Below are 10656 nucleotides of genomic sequence, written 5' to 3'. Positions count from 1 at the left end.
GAATTGCAAACACGGCAGTATATGCATGTGATGGCGATCGATTCTCTGAGTAGTCCAAGTCTTCGATCGTGATCCGTCAAGTCTGGACGCGTCAGCCGTTGGGCCGGATACGATCGGTCCGACCACCGGCCTCCGGCAGCAGGTGAGCCAACTTGTGGTCATGGCATATCTCTGCGATGATGATAGTGGTGCCGACGGCGGCGGGAGACAATCGAGCCATAGGATACGAGGCGGGCCAAAAAAAGTGGTGGTGATTGAGAGTACAAGAGGAGATGCAGAGCGAAAGGGCGAACCCGTGGAGAGAGGAAGGCGGTCTCTGCTCCTCTTCTTAAGCTTATTCGGGGAACAACCCTGTCCTTGCACATTCCAACATTTCCCATCGCTTTTTTATTACTACGTAGCATTTGTAAATTAGCACAGTTGGAGATGGAAGTGGATATATTACTCGTTCTGGTTGGCCTACTTGTTGAGATCCCAGCGAAGCCCCGTTGAAACTGTTGTGCCGAAGAGAGATCGGCTTGCATCGCGCTCCATTTTATACTCTTATCAGCATCATGGAGAGCCTGACCTCACTGACCATGCATCTCCATCGCCCGTTAATTATTTCGCGCTCCTGCCTTGAACACGATAGTTCGCCTAATAAATAGGGCTTTGCTCGTATAGTCGTATGTGCTACATATGTTCCCATGAGTTCCTACGTACACCATGGCACGATTTTCCTTTTCGTCTTGATCAAGTAAGCTAAAACCTGGAGACGGCGGCCGGGGCCACTGGCATAGGCGTACAAAGAGTATCGGTGTGGGATCGGAACGAATCACACAAAGGCACACCTCACATATATCGTCACATGTCTGAAAAAAATTGATTTTCAAATAAATAACTCCAGAGAAAGAAAAGGCAAATTCTACCGCTCTCGCGGTGCTTGCTGTGTACTGTCACAAGATTGGTGTAATGTAGAAAAGTCTACTTGGGTTCTATTTGGCTATTTGTCCGGCCGTCTTAGGATCACGCGTACGTACGTCCAATCTTATCCAGGCTGACAAGGACGTTGTACATGGATAACTCCTTGATTGCCCGAATGTAGAAAATTCTTGTGCCTTTGGGGTTAAAATGCACTCCTCGCGTTTCAAAATACTTGTCGATGTTCATTATTTTCTTTCCTAAATTGATAGTCAAACATAAAACTACACAGGTGCTAAAACATAAAACTACAATCAGGACTACAATTTAGCAGCCTTAAACTGAATCTTTAAGGAGAAGAAAATTTTCAGTATGCCCCGTGCATTCCCTTGAAGAAATAATAGCAAGCAAAAAGATTATGTACATACCACGACTATATTTGAGATGCCTTCCGTTGACTAAATTCATGGATTTGGTCTTTGGAAGAATCACCCATGACACATGCATAGATTGGCCAATAAGATAAGCACATGGCGGTTGGGTGACAGAAACTCAGCTCAAGTAAACTGCACGGTTAGTCAATGGCTGCGTCGAGGAGGCGTCTTTCCTACCTAATTCCTAAACACTTATTAATCGTTTCCCAAATGAATACAGCTAAGATACAAAGAAACCGAAGGTGAAGACTTGCTGGATGATGCATCCATCATGTGAGCACCAAGGCTTTTTCAACGGTCTGGTCAAAACTTTGGACCTAAAGGTGGGATCATCACGATTTGATATTTCGAGCACATTTTTGTTAAGGAAAGACCTCAGGCTCCTTTGCCCAAGTGTATTAATCAACTGGGATAACAAATATACTATTCTTTGGCTCCTGTTTCCTCTAGGTGTTTGATGCTTGGAAGGCACTGCTACATCTTCCTCTGGCGATTTCAAAATTTCCTCCCTTCTGTGACGTCGAACGATCTTCGCAATTCAAACTTGCATCATCGACGATTCTTGCGAGTTTGCTAGCTGTCAAATGTTGTTGGTAGTATTCTCATGGATTACTGGGTCCTGAGATGAAAACTGCAAAGTCAGAACTCAGAAGCTAGTCATTTTTGGCAGGTCAGATGTGCTGCACATGGACCAGATCAAGGACACAGCATATGGGGGCATTTCTAATGTAGTTTAGACACAAAAGGAATAGTATCTGTGGGATCTTCTTGCAGTTTGTGCATCAAAATACTTGAGGTCAACAATTTGTCAGATGCTATGGAAATGTCAGATCATGGATCTGTGTTAGCAAAGACTGAACTATAGGACTAATAATGGATAGGTACAGTAAGAAGTCAATTGTCACAGCTCATACCGCCCTATAAGACTTCCTTGTCAGATTTAGAACATTAATGGCGATTTGTATCATATAGTAATTTACAGTTACTTGACCATGATCAAGATTTGAACAGTAATTCTTGAAGTCCATGTGAAGAGAGGGAACCTTCAAGAGAGCAGGACTAATAAAGAACATTAGCATTTATTATGTGAAATGCTAGTACATATTTCGCTTTCAACACAGAAACTTTGGATCTGCTATTACTTCAGATTGTTAAATTAAAGAGATGACTGCTATACAGTTTTGTCAATGTCCAATCTTCAGAGCAGTGTGTTACTGGAAGAATACCATACCACAACTAAGGGACCACATGGCAGGGGATCATTTCACTGTAAAGTTTGAGTATTCAGTCAAGTTGTGTCTCAAACCAGAAACTTACCAAGAAATACCAATATACCATTCTTCCAAACAGCGCCCCAAGTCATAGCATGCTTGTCATTGGCAGCGATGAAAGCAGTTAGCCACTAATCCCAATTATTCACTAGTATAATAACTGCAGCTGGTGTATGATACTCTACTTATCCAAATGCAAACGTCACAATCAAAATCTTAACACGGTTGTGCACCAAGTTGTTGATTTACTGGAGTGCAATGACAGCACACTATGAACTCAGTTTGGAAAACAACAAGGCCAGCATAGTCAAGCTTGGATCACTTTATTTAGTTAATGGCTTAATCTAACAAGTAACAACACAACATTTGGCAATTCATTAAAATGGCTGGTATGGTAAGGACAAACATGTAGATGCATCATACGATCAGGCTAGACTAACTGCTAATACTACTTAAATTATGGTGCACCGTGGCACGTACGATAGGGTGGGCTGGATGTAATTAACTGAGTTGTTAGCAAATTAGTCAAGAGATGATGCTGATAGTAGCTTACTTGCTATTCATTATACAACAACTGTACATGAATGCGGACAATTGTTTGACCCAGCTGTTGAACTATCAAAATGGAGTAAACCTAAATAAAAGACTAGGTGACTCACTATTCTTCCTTGAAAGGATTCAGACAAAGAATGCAGCAACCTGGTAGTAGCTCACGACACAGATGAAATGTTCACTTCTATTGACCTTTCTGGACCAGCCTGAATTTTCCTGGGGGTGATTCAGAATGGTATGATCAAGTGCAGTAGTAATTTTTTTTTGAAACATAACGTGTAGAGTATATTAATATGCTAGGTAAAAGCAACCGCATGGCAGCACAGAGCCACAGACACATGTAAAGGTGGGTAAGGTAACCTCAGAATTCGAGCTGAGTTCTTATGCACTAAAATTTTATCCCTGCATGCCAATTCTCTTAAGGTAGCATAGACTATTCTCTTGTGGCATTGACATCTCCATTAATTTTCTGGTAGTGCCATGACCTGTGATACAACAGTTGTTAAATTGCTAGGGTTAGGTTATTGCCCATGTAAGCATCATTAGCATTAACAGTGGGAATGAGCTAAGAGATGAGGCTGCATTAGTCAGTTTCCAGGAAATGGCCCGTCTCAACTTGTCTCTGCAGCACACAAGGATGATGCAAGCCATCCTCCTGTTCTCACTTACTTGAAACTGACTTCCTAAAAGGGCTGCAACAGAAGGCATATTCGCGGTGCTACATTATAATATTAGAAGTTGTAAACTTTCTGTCTCTACGTTGAGCTTCAGGTTGAGCTTTTGCTTCCATTATTAAAAAAAAAGGATGTATATAAGCTACTGGCATGAATCACAGTGAAAAGCTAAAGCAAATCCACTCTAATGAAATAGAAAACTGTAATTCACTCAAAATATTATTTTTGGGTACAAAAAGGATGTGGAGAAAATCTTATAAAATAAAATGTTATGATCTCAATTGAAATAGGAACTACGCCGACTCTCTGAGCATGAGAGGTGATTAGAGCTGGGATATTTCCTAATAATAAAAGAACAGAGTTCTGCCCCTTCAAACTTAATATGCAAACCCTGAAATGGCACATGGTTTATTCTTAAGTCTACTTGGAAAGCTCGAGAAAACCAACAGTCTGTCAACATCTAAGATGGTACCTCTTAACAGCTCAAGCAACTCTTATAAAAAGTAAACCCAAGACTTTCTCATGCCAATCAGCTCCAAGATTACATGTGTAACAGGACAATTGGTTCCACGGACTAACCAAAGATCTGTGACATATAAATGCAAAAGATAAGAAGATTACTAATTCAATGTCAACTGTTAACAGTAGGTAGAAGAAAAGCAAAGACAATTTGGTCACACCACCGATTTTTCCAGAGAGAAGATAAGAGGTAATCATAAGAGAGACTCACCTCTGTCCTTAGCAATAGCACCATGGGATTTGTAACGTGTGAACACTTGCATTGGCAACTTGGGCTGTGACATGACTTCAATGCACTGCAAGTTAAACAGGGGATGGTTGAATTGCACAAACCCAAAGTACCATTTTTTTAATAAGTTTGGGTAATAAACAATGGTAAGCAATATGTATGACCAGCCAATTCTCTGAAGATTACAGGCCAAAGTTCTTCATACTAGACTTAGACCTAGGTGAAGTCTTATGCACACTTTGTGTCCACTGTGGTAAAATCTTCTGCAGATTTTAAACTAACAATTGGCAGTCGGATTTACCAGCTCGATGTGATCACCAGATAATTTACTTTGTTCCTTTCCTATCTGGTATTATACGCTCACAAAATATTACATAGTAGTCTTTACAAACTTCACATCATGTGCCACAGTTCTTCGATTTGATGAACTTTCTCCAAAAATGTTTTTTGACCTGTGAAATTTCTAAAGATTCAAACTATCTTCATCTTGGTCACTGATCGCAATAACTGAGGCCATCAGACTTCTGAAGAGGTCAAAGTGTAGGGATGCTTCTTGAGATGTGAGAAAAGCTTACAATGGTGACATGATTGTCAGCAAAAGCTCGAAAACAGAAATTTGTGCTGCTGGACTTCTGCCGATACGCTATAGCTGCTTCAGCAGTTATACCTTTAGAAGAATACTGAGAGAAATACTGAGTAAATAGGTCGCCTTTTTGAGACTCAAGCTAAATTAACTGTAATTTAATAGCGAAGAGAACAACAGGAGCCTTTGCGTAAGCAGTGTGGCTGGATAAATCAAAATGATAATAATGTATGTAGCCACGGAAGATGTCCTCAAGCACAGTAGCTAATGTAGTATTCTTCCTGCATGGGTGGTACAGACCCCCTAAGCACAGAGAGGCTAAGAGACAGATGTGCATGAGCTAACATAACGCATGAGCTCTCAAAATCTCACCTTGTATGCAATGCTACCTTTTTGTTACATAGGATATACTTCTGCTAATCTTCATCCTCGCTGGCGCCATCGGCATATTCTTGAGGCCCCCAGAACTTGGAAACCTCCTTACCAGGTAAAGCTACAGGAACCGAGGAGCTCATAAAGTCTCGGTAGTGCAACAGGATGCCTTCTGCCGAACTCTCTGTGGTGGCAATCCTACATCCGTCCACGGCCATGGCTGACACTGTGGTTCCTCCTGGTGATTTACCAGGCTCGCCGCAACTCAACGTGTTCACCAAGCGGCCCGTCTGGGTTTCCCAAACATGGACCTGACCATCCAATGGTGCTCCAGTCACTACCTTGTATGGATCCAAGTGAAGCAATGTGACAGGACCATCTGAATGCAGTTCTGCAACTGTGTTTGCGAGTTCTTGAGACTTGCGGATGTCCCATAGAAGTGCCCTGTCCACCAAGTAATGGTAAATAGGTAAGGTCTCACAATTGTAGCCGAAGCTATAAGTGTGCCGAAACCACCGACACAGATACTGTATGCTTACTTGTCTTTTACACCAGTGCATATTAACCATTCAGAAGGCAGCATTTCACAAGAGATTATTCTTTGGTTACAAAGTGCAAGAACAGAAGCCTTCTTCATTGTCCTCAAGTCAATTGCTGTCACTTCAGATCCAGCAGCAATGTAACAAAGGGACTGATGACATTTCATTGCAATCGGTGGACCACTTGAGTTAAGGTGAGTACCCCCAACACAAGATGACGAGACACTGGAAGGAGGTGCCATCGTGTCCCACACTTTGACCTGTGATGCAGTATAGTGACATGGAAAGAAACAACAAAAGAAAAAGCTTACCATGAGCATCAAATGACTGTCCCAAGACAATCATGGTACTAACATAAAATGTGAACTGTGCAGCAGATACGAAACACTGTTTTTTTTAATTAATGTAGTTTCTCAGATGAAGTTTTTCATTCTGATGTTCCGTTACCTTTGAATCTTTGGAACTGCTCACCAGCAGGGAGGATTTATGCCTGAAGAGCAAAGAAGGAGCATAAAAGGACAACACTCAATAAATGTGCTGATGGATCATAATTTAAGAAACCTTAGGATGGTATGAGTATCCTTTTCTGTTCTTTAGCAACACATGTATGTGAAACTGTACGTACCAAGCAACAGATAGAAGTGACAGTGTTTTTTCATGTCCATGCAAAGTTGATATTAGAGAGTGACTTTTCGCTTTCGTACTCATAGACCAGAGACGAATGGCACAGTCTTCCCCTCCAGTTGCAAGTACTTTAAATTCACCATCACAAAGCAATTTGTCGGCCAGAGCAGTGACAGGTCCTGAATGGCCCTTGTAAGAGCGTGAGCAGCCCTACATGAAAATTCCAAATCACTCTCAATGCTAGCTTTGCACCAATTGACGACAAGTATGGCCAAATTAAAAGCATGTAAATGAAGATAAATTAGAAAAGGTTGTGATCACCAATCATTCAGGTGTGTATCCAGCAAGACGGATTCTGTATGTTATGTTCGAAGAAAATTCGAATAACCAGAGACAACAATGGAAGAAAAAAAAATCCCATGCCAGGGATTAAGAGGGAAAGCACAATACATCTATGGTCAGATCATCTGAATCTGAACACCGCTTTTATTAGTATAGATAAATAGGAACCCAAGTTCTGAAGTTCATGTCCACGAGGACTTGAACCCAGGTGGTGAGATTGTACATACACTTCCCCTCCCCTATTTTAAAAAACCTGTACGGTTTTACTAACTACTTTTTACAGCAATTCAATGATATAGGTAGTTAGTTCCAGTTGTTTTGATTGTCCAACAGAGGAGATTGTTTTATTTTTACTTCAAGTAACCCCCCAGTCCTCCACACACCACACATGTAAGAAAGTCGGTGATTATCATCAATTCATCATGGAATTTTCATGTTGTGTCCTTGCAAAAACAAAAATGCGCATGTATCAACAGGATACTGCAATGTTGAAATGAGGTACCTTCCAACAAAGACGAACAGTTCTATCTGTGCTTGAAGTGACTAATGCCTTTTCCTTTGTATGTGTATCACTTCGAAACAACGGGGTGTCGATTAGTGGGAATAATCTACACAATTAACCAAGGAACACTTTAGAGTTTAGATATTCACATCTCTGTGTGATTTTCAGCAATTAAAGGGGCAACAGCATAGTAATTACACCGCACACATGTAGAATATATATAGGAATTAGGGAAAAGGCCAAGGGCAAGCAGAACTGTGAAACAAAATAAAGTTGAAATTGTGAATATGAGGATACTATATCCTAAACAAGATAGTAATCATAAAATTGATCTACATGAATTCCTCATAGCTAGAAAAGAAGATGATGAAGTAAAAATGTCATTATCACGGTGAAGAGCCATAAAAACAAATCGACAACGAGGTAATGGCATGGATGTGAAGTTAACAATTCGCATGACCAATGGAAAAAAACATAAAGAATATTTATATACTCCCTCCGTTCCTAAATACTTGTCGTGGTTTTAGTGCAAATTTTGCACTAAAACCACGACAAGTATTTAGGAATGGAGGGAGTATTAGAATTTCAATGAGAATATTTTGTTCCAAATAAGAAGTCACAACATTGAACTATACCAAACATAAGGCATGAAGAAAATAAGCAGTATATAAGTAACCCTCACTGACATCAACCAAGAAAATAGTGATGGAATAGCTGCAAAGAAAGTATGGGTCCTGTTGTAATGAATAACTTGCTTTATAATTACCAATGTGTCGTTCAGTCAAATGCTCTAAAAGAAACAAAGTATTCAATGGTCAGCCCTTGATTGCCCCCACAAGGTAAGAATTATGAGTACATGAAAATGAAGGAAAAATGTTAACATTTGATAAGCTGACTAAGAACACCTACAGATGGCTAAAGAAAGCAGTTACCGCATACAAGTGATCCTTGCACTATGAGACCTGTAAGTTTCCACCAATTCATTGTCCAGCGAACCAAGTGTCACATTTAAAATTTTGGCTACTGGGCCCTGCACAGAAGAAATTGATGCCACATGTTGGTTCGAACAAAATAAGCTTTTGATAGTGCAAAAATCTGCAGTTTTATTTCTGCTTAACCAGAAAAGAAGATCTGCTCAATGAAAAACACATAATGCTGTTGTATTTTTACTTACCTGAGAGAAACAAACGCGGTTCTTATCAAGCAATAGATGGCTTGGTGTTGATCCTATGGGATTTTGATAATAAATAGATGACAGGGGATCGTCAAATTTCATTTGATGTACTTCAGTGTGCCTCTGAATGTATAGTTCTCTAAGCCCCAATGCTCCACAAGGTACTTGTTGAAATGGCCACTGCTCCCTGAGTAAGTAGTCATGACGCAACAACTAAGTAGGCAGTCAGATAAATGTGTCGTTTCCAAACAGTTAAAATAGTGATATGGTTTGAGACAGAAAGAACGATTATATTATGATTCGGAAATAGTATACTGTAAATGTTATCTTCTTTTTGTGACAAGTAAATGTTATAACTGTAGCTCCAAGCTTGAAATATTCTAATTTTCTGCAGAAATGTGAATTGTAAGCTCATTAGTTTGCAGCTTGGCAATCCTAACAACCAAGACAACTAATAAAGTTGCAACTTTTGTCCCACTACAAAACATGGACAGACGAATCTCTCCTAGTCTGACATGTAAGTTCACATATATCAAATGTCAACCAATGGGGATGAAAGTCATCCTGAAAGATGCTAGGAGCTTCTCGCTGTCAGTGCATCCCGACAATTAATTTACTGCTCCTAAGTTCGAAGCTCCTTAGCGTAGCTGCCCACAGGCCACAGCATATGTTCTCCCAAACTCAAAACGTATGTTGCTCAAAACTTGCCTTGTACAGAATCCAAACAGGAAACGACAGGGCAGGTTCATAGTTCTCCAGTCCCAACCATCATCAGCACACCCAATGTCGCTGCAAATCCATTCCCCCCTAAAATTTTACCTCACAAAAGGATTCGGAATCCCAATCATAATAGGACGGACACCACTCACTTGTAAAACTCGGGCCCAGAAATTTGAGCTTTCAGCTCCCAGTCATCACTACAGCGAGAAATCGCAAAAGCCAAACCTATTACGCCCTACCGAAGCATAAATCGAAATTCTCGAATCGGACAAGAGCGGGATGGAAGAGTCCTAAGGGGGCGACCTGTAGAGGCGATACCAGACGGCGTCGCAGTAGGCGGCGGCGTGCAACGGGCGGCAGGCCATGGCGAGGCTGGCGACGTCGCGGGCGCCGAGGTGGCGCGCGCAGTGGGCCAACACGTCGCCATCGAGGTCGACGAGCGTCCGCCCCGACGGCGGCGGCGGCGGCGACATCGCCGGCGAACGGAACCCTAGGCTAGGCCGTGTCACGGTGGCCACCGTCCCGAGCGGCGCTGGGAAGGGAAGCGGCGGGTCAAATTTTAGCTCGCTCTCAAGTCTCAACGGAGATAATCGAACGAAGATTGCCTGAAACTTGTATGTCTGCGTGTGTTTCGATGTTTCCTCTCCGGAGTCTCGACATACGTATGAAGGTGGGCTTTGATGACATGTCCGGTAGTAAGTCGTTCAAATATATAAATCCACGTCAGTTAATTTGGAACCGAGAGAGTATAATATTTCGGTACTTAATATGAAATGGAAGGAGTAAAAAAATTCAAGCTATCGAAGAAGAGGTAATTTCTCGTGCCTTTTTGGTTTTGGAAAAATTGAAAACGTATTTAAATAAATAATGAAAAAGACAAATCATCAAGACAATGAAGAAAAGCTAGGCAAATGATCAAAGCGAAACTAATATGAGACCAAGCCAAAGCGGCGATGATGTTGCACGTAGCGGGGCAACGGCGGAGGTTGATGAGCAACGAAAAGTTGACCCTTATGACCAAAGTTGGAGGTAGGATGACGAGCACCGGAGAAAAAAAACGCTCCCTCCCAAGCATAGAGGGATGGCAGAGGCAGCAGGAAATCACCCGTTAGAACAGTGTCAGCCGGGGAAGTTTCACTGCGGTTGTTCGTAAACTAACCCTCCTCCCCAACTACAGGTCACTAATTTCTTCAAACCGGTTTTGGTGGCGTATCATCCTTT

The 10656-nt window shown here is 41.5% G+C and overlaps 1 protein-coding gene across 26 annotated transcripts; it reads right to left on the bottom strand.

Moving 5' to 3' along the window:
- Positions 1-1354: 1354 nt before the first annotated feature.
- LOC100833471 (guanine nucleotide-binding protein subunit beta-like protein) lies at positions 1355-10108 on the bottom strand. Of its 26 annotated transcripts, none has more exons than XM_024458556.1 (12): positions 9739-10108; positions 8716-8902; positions 8474-8571; positions 7542-7647; positions 6699-6907; positions 6521-6563; positions 6074-6333; positions 4562-5978; positions 4304-4417; positions 3305-3373; positions 2652-2703; positions 1438-1953 (listed from the first exon to the last, which is right to left on the bottom strand). In XM_024458556.1, the coding sequence occupies exons 1-8, from the start codon at positions 9906-9908 to the stop codon at positions 5579-5581; spliced, it is 1473 nt and encodes a 490-aa protein (XP_024314324.1). In that variant the 5' UTR covers positions 9909-10108; the 3' UTR covers positions 1438-1953; positions 2652-2703; positions 3305-3373; positions 4304-4417; positions 4562-5578. The 26 variants fall into 26 exon arrangements, with proteins under 26 accessions (XP_024314327.1, XP_024314324.1, XP_024314320.1 ...); XM_024458552.1 differs by having other exon boundaries at positions 2652-4417; positions 4562-4646; positions 5155-5259; positions 5535-5978; XM_024458551.1 differs by adding an exon at positions 3518-3642 and having other exon boundaries at positions 1443-1953; positions 2652-3373.
- Between the last annotated feature and the right edge of the window lie 548 nt (positions 10109-10656).

Source organism: Brachypodium distachyon, chromosome 2 (assembly GCF_000005505.3).
Source record: "Brachypodium distachyon strain Bd21 chromosome 2, Brachypodium_distachyon_v3.0, whole genome shotgun sequence".
Classification (NCBI taxonomy): Eukaryota; Viridiplantae; Streptophyta; class Magnoliopsida; order Poales; family Poaceae; genus Brachypodium; species Brachypodium distachyon.
This window is presented reverse-complemented; position numbering and strand designations above follow the sequence as displayed.

Excerpts from the sequence above, each read along its gene's own strand:
- LOC100833471 (XM_024458559.1), bottom strand. The coding sequence starts at position 9,908 with ATGTCGCCGCCGCCGCCGCCGTCGGGGCGGACGCTCGTCGACCTCGAT. Across the intron at positions 8,903-9,738 it reads GTCTGGTATCGCCTCTACAG|GGAGCAGTGGCCATTTCAAC; the intron begins GTCGCCCCCTTA and ends CTACTTACTCAG. Across the intron at positions 6,908-7,541 it reads CTGTTCGTCTTTGTTGGAAG|GGCTGCTCACGCTCTTACAA; the intron begins GTACCTCATTTC and ends ATTTTCATGTAG.